Raw genomic sequence first — 14,255 nt, 5'->3', positions numbered from 1 at the left:
TCATAGAAATAGGAAACAATCCCACCACTCCCCAACGGAAACCTGCAGTCACTCCTATGGCACTGTAACTGTGAGTTTATCCATAGAGGCTGAGCTCTGTGGAGCCAATCGACCCCAAGAGTCTGATGTGTGTGGACCTAACCCCTGTCACTGTTATTAATTTGTTCTTTGAGTCTTTGCCTCTTTAAATGCAATTTTATCTCACAAGTGGGTATAATTATGTGCACTTAAGAGATTTTCCTGAATGATCAGGTGAAACTGTTTATGTGAAAAATGATTGAGATTTTTCAAACTGGTGGACAGAACGTACCTCCCCAGGCCCTCCTCCTATCACCAGCCCTGCTCTCTGCTCTCCACCGAGCAGCTCCTCCTCCTCATGACAAGCTCCGTCAGAGTTCCCCTCTTTGTGAACAGTTTCCATTTCCTAAAACAACCCACTCCCCCAAGGAAGAAAACTCAATTTATTTATTTCTTTTGTAATAGTAGGCTTTGGAGCAGAAAAAAGAAGAAACAATACAGAGAATTCTCACATATTACTCTCACGCTCAGTCAGCTTCTCCTTTCATTAATATGCGTGCATTAATATGCTTCATGTATCTCAATTGACGAGCCAAGATTGATAATCTTGCTGTTAGCTGAAGTTCATTATTTACATCTGGCTTCACCATGTTGTACAAGTCTATACAATGCCACACACCCACCTTATAATGCCATGAAGAATAGTTAGATTGCTCTGAGAATCCCTGTGCTCCACCTACTTCCCCCTCCTACTCCCAGATCCCCAGACCCACTAGTCACTGTCCCTTTCCACTACACACAGCATGTGCCATTTTAGACTGGCCTCTATGAGTAGCAATTCCACAGTATCACTACACATTTAGGGTCTTCTCCATACCTTTTCCTGGCATGGAATTGATAGGAAATTTCTTTTTAGCACTGACATGTATATGTTCTACTATACTTTATATCCATTCATCTCTGACTGCCCGGTTGCTTCTAGTTTTTGTTTTTGTTTTATTGAGACAGGGTCTTACTGTGTAGCCTAAGCCGATCCTCTCCCCCCCACCTTCTAAATGCTGGGATTACAGTTATGTACCACAGCCCCTACCAGTTTCCATCCATTATGAATAAAGTAACTATAAAGATTTGTGGGTAGGTTTTGTGTAGACACGCATGTCCAGCTCACGAGGGTGAATACCTGGGACCAGAATTGTTGGGTCAGATGGTAAGACTAGATTTAGAGCTTTCCCATCTGTCTTCCATTCCTACCAGCAGTGAGTAAGAGTTTTTCTTGCCCCACTTCCCCATCAGTATATGGAGTTGCCTGGGCTGTTCTAATAGGTGTACAGCAGCACCCAGCAGCCCATGCCCTTCTAACACATGTATGTTGACACCTAGCAGCCTGTGCCATTCTCACACATGTACAGTGGCACCTGGACGCAGTGTGCAATTTCCTGGTAGCAGGCATTGTTGACCATCATGTGTTTCACATGTTTCCTTGCCATCTATATCTAGTGAGCTGACTTCAGATTGTTTGCTCTTTTAAAAATTACTTCCTTTCTTGTTGATACTTTGTGTTTAGGGCACAAAGATTTCTTGTCATGTATGTGTCTTGCAAATCTTTTCTGTAACTTTTTTTTTCATTCTCTTAACAATGCTTTTCATAGAACACAAATGTTTAGTTTCAATTAAGTGTAACTTATCAAATTTTTTCATGCTTTTGGTATAATACCATACAACTCATTGTCCAAACCAAGAAAACAAAACTTTCTCTTATGTTATCTCCTAGGAAATTTATAGTTTTGCATTGTATATTCAAGTTAACTTCTGTGAAAGGTGTAAGGTTGAGGTCTCAATTCTTGTCCTAACATGTGAATACATAAGTGAATGAAAAAATGAATTAGCCAAGCAGCAAACTCAAAACACTCTAGCTCTTGAGCCAGTGTGTGCTCCAGAGTTAGTATTTCTGTTTGTGAGGCCTTCTGTCTGCTGGGCTGTGAGCAGTGTACAGAGATGTACAGAGACATGGGGCTGTGTGTCCACTGCATGGTTGGCAGTAGATACATGGCACATGTGGGCTAGGTTAATTAGAAGGAACAGCAGTATTTCTGCTACTAGCTGCAGATACATTTCCCCTTTTTTCCAACTACATGCAATTAGTCAATCTGCAATTATATTGAATATTGACTCCTCTCACAAAGTATAACCCTTATGAAAAATACAGCAAGGTGAAACCCGTGCTAGATAGAGGAAACTATGTAAGCTAATAGTGTCATCCAAGTGGTCATAGTTTGGATAGTTTAAACTTTTTATTTTTCAAGGTAAAAAACTATACAGGTGCTTTGAAAAAAAAAAAGATGAGCAAATTTCCAGCTCTCGCTTTAGGTTCCACAAAGCTAGCTTACCAAATGTGGTTCTTCTGCAAATATTTGGGTCACAGAGCAAGGAATGCCTGACCCCATGTGCCCAAGTCTGCAGCTGGAAGTGATGTTTTGGCAAGAGCATGAGTAATTAGTCTTGTAGAGAGAGAAAACTATTGTCTTATTCCAACCAGATAGTTTGTTAGCATAACTGTGTGTATGCATTTTAGTATTCAAATACAGATGTTCTAAAATGTTTCCACTGTGGGAAGCAGCTGCTGCTGTTCGAGCACAAAACTCTCAGAGAGATTAATACACCACGCAGCATGAACCTCAGCAGCAAACAGCATCTGCTTGAGGTGGGCCCACGATTCCCGGGCACAGTGAGTGTGGGTTTTCAGATCCTCATTAACAATCCAAACCCCTGTTTCAGATCTACGCTAATTCCACAGTAGCAAGAGCAAAGACAAGTGATTAATTTGTAATCCACTCAGTTGATAAATACCATCTCATGTTATTTTCCTGGGGGCATTTTGTAAATAAAGCAGGCAAGGGAGAGGTAAAATGTCTTATCAGGGAGGCACAGCCAGGGCTTCTGATGCTAAGTCCTATTCCACCCTTACCCTCTTCCCAGCTGCTTCTCCCATTCTGGAAGCTATGATGTCTGCATCATGAATTATAGTCCTTCCCAGAGATGTGGGTCAGCAGGACCCCCACCATCTAGATCCCCCCACCAGACAGCACTGCCTGGTGCCTGGAGGAGGCCAGGGAAGAGCTTGTGTTCTCATCCTCCCCACTCCCCACATCTCAGGAGAGAGGTGCCCCCATATTCCCTCTCCTTATGTTCAGAGAGCTTGCTAAGCCAGTTCCCGTGCCTCCCTGGCATTTAGAGAAACAAAGAAACAGAAGCAGAGGATCCCAGGGCCTTCATTTGGAGTTGCCATAAACCAGGAGTTTCTGAGAACAGTGATGCCTGGGGTTCCATGCCCGCCCCAAGCCTTATAAATCCGTCCCCTGCAGTGCTGAAGGCCTCATTGCCTCCAACAACATCTACTATTTGGAGCTATCTAGTGAATTATTTATGGTTCTCACATTTGACAGGGGCTCAGAGCTGAGTTTGAAACAGCTCTTGGCTTGTGGCTGGAGCCTGGAAATGTCTGGCTGACAAACAATGGCTCAGAGAGGTTCCATTGCTAAAGATCCCAGACTTGAGAATGGAGTAGTGCCACCCTGATGCAAACACATCCGATTCTGGTCTGCCCTGGCTTCGAGTGTGCAAGAGCTTCTGCATTTTATCATGAGGGCATCCAGAATTGGTGGTGGAAGGTTTGTGGACTGTGGTCCCCTAGCCAGGCTTGAGTGGAAATGAACCAAAAAAAGAAGGAAGGTGGGAAGGGCCAGGTTCTGAAGAAGGGGACAGAAGTCACATCTCTGGGCCTGCAGCAAGGGAGGAAATATTATGGGAGATGAGCAGAGGACAGCCCCAGATATGAAGTACTGACTTGAAGTTTTAAGGCAGGCCTAATGAGACGCTCCAGGTGGGAGCTCTAGGCCATTATGGGGCAAGTGGTTGCTGGTTAGTGTTGCTGCTGCTGTGTTGATGGCTCTCTCCACTCTGGACAAAATAGAAAAGTATCAGTTTCCTGTCTTCTAAATCTTTTTGTTAGAACATCTGTGACATGATAAAAACAACTTTGAACAATTCTCAACGCTTTGCAAATATACTATTCACATGTAGTGTAGAAGTAAGAATGGTCTCTCAGCATTTGACCAAAACTGCTAGTTCATAAGGAAAGAACATAGGGTGGCACGTCCTTCATAGGTATAAACTATGACTGTCTGTGTTCTGAAGTTCACAGACATAGAGCACAGCGTGTACAGAGATGCCTGTCCTCGGCTAGGTTGGTATTACCTCATTGCTATTCTCTAGCCAGGGGCCGTTGGAACACGGCTGCCCTGCATGTGATAGCATGCACCCTTGGTTCCCCTAGGATCACATGTGCCTGCTGCACAGGGGAGCATGGTGAAGAAAGGTGCTACATAGCCCTTAGCTGCAGATACAAGTGAGAAAGGGAAAGAATCATCATGCTTCCGATTTTTAGAATTAAAAAGAAGGCAGAAAAAGCCCAGAAAAACTTCCCTTTTGTATCTCAACAAAGGAGTTAGAAACTAAAGATTAAAATGCACGGCTGTGGGCACTGGGTGAGAGTCTATCTTTGATGTCCCTGTGTGGTGCATGACACTGACATAGGGTGATTTTCACTAAGAACTTAAGGCAGAAAGGATTTGTGTTCTTTGAAGGAGTTGGTGAGTGGCAAGCAGCAGGAAGGGTCTGAGGAGGGAGCATCCCTGGGCACAGAGGAGCTGGGGTTAGGAAAACCCCTAGGCAAGATGGAAAAGGTAAAAGCCTGGAGAATGGGGAGGCTCCCACACCCACTCAGAATTATCACTGTGCAGCAATATTTTCCTCTGATTCTCATCGAAGCTGAAGGCCTCCCTGGTCACCAGCACTGGTCATGTCACACTAAAGGGCCAAGGTAAAAGCAGGACCCCTTAATGGGTCATAGGTCATCATGGAAAACATCTTCTTCCTCATTAATACATCCATTTGCTTCAGAGGACCAGAGTGGAGAAACGTGTAGGAGTGCAACAGCCAAACAGGGATTTCTCCTAGAACTGTCCTGGGCTCTGTCATATGTTATGAATTAATTTCAGCTTGCTCCAACATTTCTTTTAGACTACAGAGGTTAATAGGTGTTAACAGAGCTGAACTATCATAGAAAATACTAGATATATCAGTAAGCCAGCCAGCCACTAGTAGCTCATGCCTATAATCGCAGCTACCCAGGAAGCTGAGATCTGGCAGATCACAGTTGGAAGCCAGCCCAGGCAGGAAAAACTCTGAGAGACTCTAGCTCCAATTAACCAATAAGAGAGCTGGACTATAGTTGTGACTAAGGGGTAGAACACCAGCCATGAGAAAGAAAAGTAAGCCAGAACTTGAAGTCCTGAATTCATACTCCCTTATAAGAAAAAGATGGATGGATGGATGGACAGACGGACAGATGGGCAGGCAGGCAGTCAGACAGACAGACAGACAGAGGGGAGAGCAGAGAGAGTATATCAATAAGTCTTTAAGATGAAAGTTGCATGCAGCACTGCCTGTTTCTGTGAGATTGGGTATGGAACGCTACTGATTAAGTAGCCATTGTCTTCTGCTGGAAGCTAGCTCTTGGAAGTCCCGTTTATCGCCTCTGCTAGGTCTGTAGCCCACTGATAGAAGTACCATTAGGAACTAGATTGATAGTTGCAGGCGAACTCGGTGAAACTTTATCTGCTAAACAAACCCAAGCCACTGTCTGATGTATATTTGTTTCTCTGCCACATCCTCTCTCTCCAGGCAGCTTCATCAGCCCTGAGCAGTCTGGGCCATGTATACACAGCCATTGGAGACTATCCCAATGCCCTTGCCAGTCACAAACAGTGTGTTCTTCTTGCCAAGCAATCCAAAGACGAACTTTCTGAAGCCCGAGAACTTGGCAACATGGGGGCTGTGTATATCGCCATGGGAGACTTTGAGAATGCTGTGCAGTGCCATGAACAGCACCTGAAGATAGCCAAGGACTTGGGGAATAAGCGAGAGGAGGCCCGTGCCTACAGCAACCTGGGCAGTGCCTACCACTACCGGAGGAACTTTGACAAGGCCATGTCTTACCACAACTATGTGCTAGAGCTGGCACAGGAGCTGATGGAGAAGGCCATTGAGATGCGGGCCTATGCCGGCCTGGGCCATGCTGCCAGATGCATGCAGGACCTCGAGAGGGCGAGGCAGTACCATGAACGGCAACTGGGCATCGCTGAGGACCTCAAGGATCGGGCTGCAGAGGGGCGCGCATCCTCCAATCTGGGTGAGTGCAGGGTTGCTTGCAAGACCCCAGGTAATATATGGGTTGGAAATAGTGGGAGTAGTTCTCTGTCTTTACAGGATTCTGTGTTTTAATTCAACACAATCTGCTCATTGTGTTCATCTTCCCCTCAGCTATATTCCCCCAGGAGCCTGCCTGCTGTAACTCACACGCTCTTTCCTGTCATCATAGCTCTCTAAGCACTAGAACTCTGAAGTACTGGGAAAACAAAGCACCCAGCCTTTTAATCTGTCTAGAGAGAAGAGCACAGATTTATCTAATTAGAGAGAAGGGATGAAGATGATATAAGGCTATGTTTGGTTTAAGTGAAGGAGATACTGCTAGAAAGTCATCAAGGCGAGAGAATTGGAGAGAATTTCTGCTTCCAGAGATTTCTCGACTTGGCAAATTAGCTTCACAGGATATTTTTTCTTCCAAATTATACGTATTCATAAACAATATTGATGTTAGTATAAATGCAAAATGATCTTTGTGAAAGATCTCCTTAAAGAATGTCTATAGTCATTGTTTTGTTAGTACTTGGTAGCAATTAAGACATTGACAGTTTGGGAGTTCCTGCGAGGTGATAAGCATAAGTTGGTAACCCCCAATCTTCTAGAAGATAGTGTTAAATTGTCTCTATGTCCGGCTGGATGCAGTGGGTACTTAATGAATGGACATAAGGATGTGTTGGGAAGTATGGATGATTCCGTTCTTGTGCCCAGAGCTTCTCATTGTTCTGTGCCCACAACGACTCAAGGTGAGGAAGGACAAAGAGGAGGTGGTCTTGGTTCACAGCCAGGATGCCTGTAGAGTTCAGCCTCCTTTTCTTGTGTGAACTACCAGACCAAGGCGACTCCATCTCCACTGTTGTCAGCATAACACTTCTGCTCCTACCCCCTCCTCTGATCATTTTAATCATATATGTCTTGAATAGTTGTTAGAGAAAGACCTTCATATTCCTAGAGTTGGCTCGAGATGTGAAGATGGCACTGAGTCCAGAATGTGGTCTAGAGAATCTGGCAAGCCAAAAATAGGTTCCTGCTTTAACAATTCATTTAGCAGATGACAAGCGCTTATTAAACCTTTACCATATGCTCAGTCCTGAATAATTGTTTAAGGGGGGACAGATAATCCTTACCTTCAGAGAGCTTATAATTGTGATAGGATGACAATGCAGGATGGTGGCAAAAGCAACTTCAGGAATGTGCTAGAGAGTGACAGAAGGTTAGTGTGAGGTCTGGACAAGGATATGTCTATGAACAAGAGCCTCAGGAAGTTGTGAAGTGAGAAAAAGAGGAGGAGTCAAGCTGTGGCATGTAGGAGAGATGAGAAGGCCTGGGGCCTCCACTTGAAATAGTTGTGCATGTTAGACTATTCAGGTTTTCCTCTTCCTTTTGTGTCAGCTTTCACAAGTTGTATTTTTCAAGAGCTAGTCATTTCATCTAAGCTACTGCATTCAGGGGCCTAGAGTTGTTTATAATGTTGGTCTATCATTCTTTTAATGATCATAGGCCATATGGGGAAATACTCTCCTTCATTCCTGAGAGTTTGTGTTGTGTTCTCCATATTCTCTCTCTCTCTCTCTCTCTCTCTCTCTCTCTCTCTCTCTCTCTTGTCAGTCATGGGGCCTGAACTCTGGGCCTGGGCACTGTCCCTCAGCTCTTTAGCTCAAGGCTAGCGCTCTACCACTTGAGCCACAGTGTCACTTCTGGCTTTTTCTGCTTATGTGGTGCTGAGGAATGGAACTCAGGACCTCATGCATCCAAGGCAAGCACTCTACCACTGAGCCACCTTCCCAGCCCCTCCATTCTCTTGATACTTTTAAAAGAACCAGCATTTGTATTTCCTCTGAATACTCATTTACCTATATACCACAACTTTAATTGACCTTAAATTTTTAAATCAAATCTAAGATTTTTTATCCATTTTATCCATTAAGAATTGTTTAATTTGAAAACATTTTGGGACTTGTATGTATGATATAATTGGTTTTATCTTATCACTGTAGAAAAGAATTAAAAAACATTTTTTCTTACTAAGCACTGGTGGCTTATACTTGTAATCCTGGCTACTCAAGTAACTGAGATCTGGAGGATCATGGTTTGAAGCTAGCCCAGGCAGATATAATCCTCTAGATTCTATATCTAATTAACCAGCCAAGAGGTGGGCTTAAGGAATGGCACAAGTGGTAGAGTTCTAACTGTGATTTGTTTTAAAGAGGGAATGTGTTGCTAGATACTGTATTGTTGTGTTATCAGATTTTGTTTAATTTTATTGTGATCAGAGCCTATGATCCATAGCTTTTCAGAGGGTGTGGCATAGAGCTGTACGATGACATGTGAGCCCAGGTAGTATATACTGTTGTTCATATCACCCATGCCTTTATTATTATGATGAATCAATTGCCAAGAAAAAAGTTGTTAAAAATCTACAAATTGCTGGGCGCCAGTGACACACCCCTGTAAGCCTAGCTACTCAGGAAACTGAGATCTGAGGAGCACGGTTCAAAACCAGCTCAGGCAGGAAAGACTTTGAGACTCTTATCTCTAATTAACCACCAGAAAACTGGAAGTGGCGCTGTGGCTCAAGTAATAGAGCACTTGCTTTGAGCTGAAGAGCTGAGGGACAGCATCCAAGCCTAGAGTTCAAGCCCCACAACACTCCCTCCTCCAAAAAAATCTACAAATTATTGTGGATTTGTTTGTTCCTATTTCTAATTCTGTGAAACTCAGCTTCACATATTGTGATGCTCTCTTATTGGGCAATATCCATGTATAAACAGTTGGTTGTCCTGATGGCTGGTCCTTTTGTCATTATGGACTGTCTCTTATCTTTGATGATACCCTTCTGTCTTGAAGTCTGCTTGATCTGATTCTGATATGCCTACTTCCACCTTCATGTGCTTACTATTTCTGTGGTTCATCTTCTCCTTCTATTTATGTTGTTTATTTTTCTGTGAGTTATTTGTGTGTGTGTGTGTGTGTGTGTGTGTGTGTGCTTGTGCGTGTGCGCACGTGCACATGCATACTGAGGCTTGAACTGTCCGTTAGCTTTTTAGCTCAAGTCTGTTGTTCTACTGCTGAGCCTCAGCTCCATTTCTGGATTTTTGCTGGCTAATTGGAGATAAGAGTGCAGGGAGGTCTTTTGTGCCTGGGCGGGCTTTGAACCTTGGCGCTCAGATCTCAGCCTCCTGAGTAGCTAGGATTACAGGCCTGAGCCACCAGTACCCAATTATAATTGTTCTAGTAACTCTGGTATCACTGAGACAGAGTTCCTGACAACTAGTTAAAGGAAGCAAGATTTACATTGTTCACAGTTTTGGGGCTCTGTCATGGTTGCTGGCCCTGTGTGTTTGTTTGGGGAGAATGAAATGGCAGTGGGAGTGCATGGTGGTCACCTCATGGTGGACACAAAGCAGAGAACAAGGAAGGGACCAGGTATAACCTTCAAAGGGACAACCCCTAGAACCACTTCCCCTCACTCAGCTGCCCCTCCTAGTTTCGACCACCTCTCCCAGCTGGGACCAAGCATCTAGCATATGGGCCAGCCCATCAGGGAGTGTTACACAGCCAAATCATAACAGCTTTTTTTTTTTTTTTTGGCCTGTATCAAGGTTTGAACTGAGGGCTTTGTGTGCTTGCTTACCTTGCATACTCAGCTGATGCTCTACACTTGAGCCCTACTTCTGGTCCAGCTTTTGATGATTAATTAAGTATAGAGTCTCTCAGACTTTTCTTCCCTGCTGGCTTCAAACTGCTATCCTCTGGATACCTCCTGAGTATTTAAGATTACAGCTATGAGCCACCAGTGCCCAGCTTGCAACATAGCCTTTTAACTAAAGAATTTCTTCCATTTAATATGTAATAATTAGTTTTGTTAAATTTAGATTTATTCTTCTATTGGATTTTCATTGGTCTTATTTGTATTTTTCCCTTTTGTTTTTCTTTTTCTGCTTTCCTTGGGTTAATTTAACCTTTTAGACGACATTTTATGTATTTGCTTTTTAGCTCTACTTCTTTGCATTGTTTTTCAGTGATTTCTCTAAAGATTACATCATGTAACTAGGCATACTGATGCTCATCTGTAATTCTGCCATTTGGGATGTAAAGGCAAAAGGATTGCAAGTTCAAGATCAGCTAGGAATAAATAGATAGTGAGTCTAGTCCAGTCTGGGTTATGAGACTAGAGTTTTAAATAAGCAAAGAAGTCAACAAAAAAGATTACATGCTATGTTTTCTGTATAATCTACTAGAAGCTAGTATCAGCATGTTTCCTGTACAGTCTAAGCATCTTGAACTTTGTAAGTTCATTTGTTATACCTTCTGGACTTCATGCTTTAGTTGGCACATATATTCCTATCCTTTGCTTTTTTTAGACCCTACAATACAATGTTAGAATTTGTCTTAAACCATTTTAAACCATCATTTTAATGATGTAAGAGGAAAAGCAATGTTATATGTTTGTCACTTAAGAGTTATGTCTAGTTCTCATTCATTCCTGAGGATTTGAGTTTGGTGTGGTCTTACTTCCCTTCATCCTAGACGACATTACTTACCACGGATGATTTTTTTTAAGTTATGAAAGTAATACATACTTTTATGAAAATAATTCTTACAATACCAAATGTATAAAATTTAATGTTTATATTCCCCCTGTATTAGTAATTGGTTTGGATCTTTACAGACCATTTTACATGCCTGTACCATCCCTATGCTGACACACGCGTGTGTGTAGCAGTCCCGAGGCCTGGATCATTGCATGCTCTTCTGCAGCCATCTCCACACTGCGCTTGCCTGCTCTCTGTGGTCAGTTACCTCCATTACTGTCATGACTGCCTTCCACCATGGAAAATGTGGGAGTTCTGTGTTCTGTTCCATCCTTGATTCTATTCTGTTCTTTCTGTGCTCATCTTCCTTCATCATTCCTCCTTGCCCCTTGACTTCTGCTTGGTTACCTGCTGCTTCTAAATCTATACTTAGCACTCTGACTTCTTTTCATCTACCTAGTGGCTCTTCCATCTGCGTCTCATGCTGAGCTGTCAGCACTAATGATTCCAAACATGAAATATGCAATTTGCAAAATGAAATGATTCTCCTAGCTTTCCTACGTCTGTTGATGACAGCCCCACCCCAGGAGCCATCTGTATTAGTTTCCTATTGCTGCTGTAACAAATTGCCATGAATCCGATGGCTTAAAGCAGGGCAAATGTGTTCTCTTCCAGCTCTGGAGATCAGGAATCTAAAATCAGTCCCATTGGGCTACAGTCGAGATGTTGGTAGGGCTGGTCCAGCAGTATGGTTTGGGAGAGATTTAGTTTCTTTCCTTCAGCTCTTTCCGGTGGCTCTGTTCCTCCTCCAGAGCACCTGGCTCTGCTCTCCACTTCTGCAGTCCCATTGCCTTCTCTCAGCCCAACTCTGCCTGACCCCTCTAGCAGGCAGAGCTCGAGAGTGTGAGGTTCTCTTCCTGTCCCAGGTCCCCTGACTTACTCACCCCTGCCACATAAAGTAGCACTCACAGGTTCTGAGGTTCAGATGTGGACATATTGTGGGAAGATGTTGTTGTTGTCAGGCCTGACTTGCACATTACTGATTTCTTCCTTCTTTCTAACTGACTTAACATCAACGTGATAAGTAACTATCCTCATAGCCATCTCTCCTTCGTAGGGCCCAGCTTCTTGGCTGGGTTTGCTTCTTTGTTGTTTCCCTCCCTGTCTCTACTCCATACATCAATAGTAAACTGATCTTTTATTTATTTTTTTAGCTATAATAACAGGTACTCTACACCATAACCTGCTTATTATTTTGAGATAGAGTCTTGAAGACTCTTACTTGAGCTAGTCAGGGACCATGATCCCTCCCGCATCTTGGCCTCCTACATAGGACGAGGTGTATGACTTTGTACCCAGCTATTGGTCAAGAAGGAGTCTCATGTATGCCTGGGCTGACCTTTACCCTGATCCTCCCAATCTCAGCCTCCCAAGCAGCTAGGATTTCAGGCATGAGCCATTGGTGCCCAGCTTGGACTGAGCTCAATGTTTTGTACTTACTCTAGTTCTGGGTTGTCGCATGGTTTATGCCACACTGTGGGCTGTGTCCTCTCCTGGAAATGAAGCCAGTCACAATCAAGGCACAATTTTCTGTCCTTTAATTCCACTATATCCTATATGTTGTCTGAACCGAAACTGGGCTCTTCCATCCTGACTGTATCCCTCAGCCCCACTCTTCTTCCTACCTCCTGGTTGCTACCTTCTTGTCTGAAGTTTACCCATCATTTTGTGATTACTCCAAATACTGTTCACTACTGGAACCTCTCTGGTTTATGTGCTTGCTTGTTGTTTGGCAGTAGTGGGGTTTGAACCCAGGACCTCGTGCTTGCTGGGCAGATGCTCTACCAGTTGAGCCCTAGCTCCCAGTTAAAACCTGTCTTGACAGCAGATAAGTTCTTTTGCTTAGCTAAGGCCTGATGACTTTTTCATCTTTTTTGTTATTCTATTTCTCTTTGAACCTAGATGGTTGCTGTTTGGCTGCCTGTGTAATCACCCCTGCTGGATTAAACCTCGTGGGTAGTAGGAGCTGTGACACAAAGTGGGCTCCTAACAAATATTTGTACAGCTTGATTGAGCAAGACTTGGGGAGATGTAGAGAGAATGGTGGGGGCTTTGGGAAGAAACTGGAAAACTAGCACTGAGGGGAAAGGGCAGGGAAGTGGCCTGCGAGAGCCCTGGTAAGTAACTGGTCACTCCCCGTGTGCAGGACCTCAGCTTGCTCTACCATGGTATAACAGAACTGGGGCCAATTGTACCATGACACTCTGGTGACATCCAGGGGGCAGGAAGGGAGCCCAGCCAGAGAGGAAGAGCCGGCCCACCTGCAGAGCATGAGGGACTTGGGTGGAGTCCAGAGAGAAGAGCCCTGGGATGTGGTAGGATAATGCTGCTGTCACAGAAGACAAGGAAGGGGGTAGGGGGCAGGGACACTAGGGAGGATCTGGATCCCAGAAGTGTCCGTACACATTGGAGGGTGACTTAGAACTTTTTGAGACACAGGGACAGATGCTGAGGTCTAGGTATTGTTTTCCTTATGAAAATTGTGTTCATATACATTTGGCTTGGAAAATGGTCCCCCTTTTTGTCAGAACAACTGTAGTTGTTGCATAACAGCATTCCTTCCCCTCTCCTTTCCTCCTCTTCTTTCCTCCTCTCCTCTTCCTTTTTCTCCCCCTTCTACTTCTCCCCCCCCTACTTCTCCTCCTCCCCTCCCCTCCTTCTTCCTCCCTTCTCCTTTCTTTTTTTCTTTCTTTGAGGTTCTAGGGATTGAGGCCAGGGTCTCACAAAAATTGCTTGACAATCACTCTACCACCATACCCTTAACCCTTTTGTTTTATATTTATTTCCAAGATAGAATCCCACTCAAACTCTCAGTACTCCTGCCTCCCAAATATCTGGGATTAAAGGCATGTACCAGCATACCCAGCTGTATGGCAGTATTTTTGTTTCCAGGGGTCTTGTTGTCTTTGTCTTTGTTTTGTTTTGGTGGCCTTCTTTCTGGTCCCAAATTAAGCTGTTTGAAATTGAGCCTCAGATGTGCTGCAGAACAGGTTTCTAGACTGAGATCTCAATTAAATCTCAGAGCTGAAGACAGGGCAGAATTGCCTTTCAGCCCATTCTGGAGTAAACTGCAGTTAGGAAAGGGAGGAGAGAGATAATGAGGAGGATGGTAACACCCGCCCCCCCAAACACACACTCACACCCTGAAGGTGACCCCGAGCTCCAGATGGATGCCCCCGCAGTAGATACAACAGGAGTCCACCACAGTTGCCATGCAGCTCAGCCTCAGGCCCTGGGTTCTGCTCTAAAGTGAGAGATGGAAAGGCTCCAATGGAGGCCTGAGGCCAGGCAGGATCTAGAAATCCTAATCCCCCTGTAGGGATGACCACAATTTAAAGGAAATTCTCCTTTTGTGGTCAAAAAGATACTTTATCTCTGAAA

At 44.1% G+C, this 14,255-nt stretch overlaps 1 protein-coding gene across 1 annotated transcript in view; it reads left to right on the top strand.

The window, feature by feature from the left end:
* Nucleotides 1–14,255, top strand: part of Ttc28 (tetratricopeptide repeat domain 28) — a 348,362-nt gene that overhangs the window by 224,187 nt on the left and 109,920 nt on the right. The window contains exon 5 of the mRNA XM_042667697.1: nucleotides 5,761–6,268. Coding sequence (XP_042523631.1) covers nucleotides 5,761–6,268 — 508 coding nt within the window. The remainder of the gene's footprint in view (nucleotides 1–5,760; nucleotides 6,269–14,255) is intronic.

This window comes from Dipodomys spectabilis, unplaced genomic scaffold, assembly GCF_019054845.1.
Source record: "Dipodomys spectabilis isolate Male_0828 unplaced genomic scaffold, ASM1905484v1 ptg000416l, whole genome shotgun sequence".
NCBI lineage: Eukaryota > Metazoa > Chordata > Mammalia > Rodentia > Heteromyidae > Dipodomys > Dipodomys spectabilis.
The sequence above is the reverse complement of the archived record's forward strand: the minus strand, read 5'-3'. Positions and strand labels throughout refer to the sequence as shown.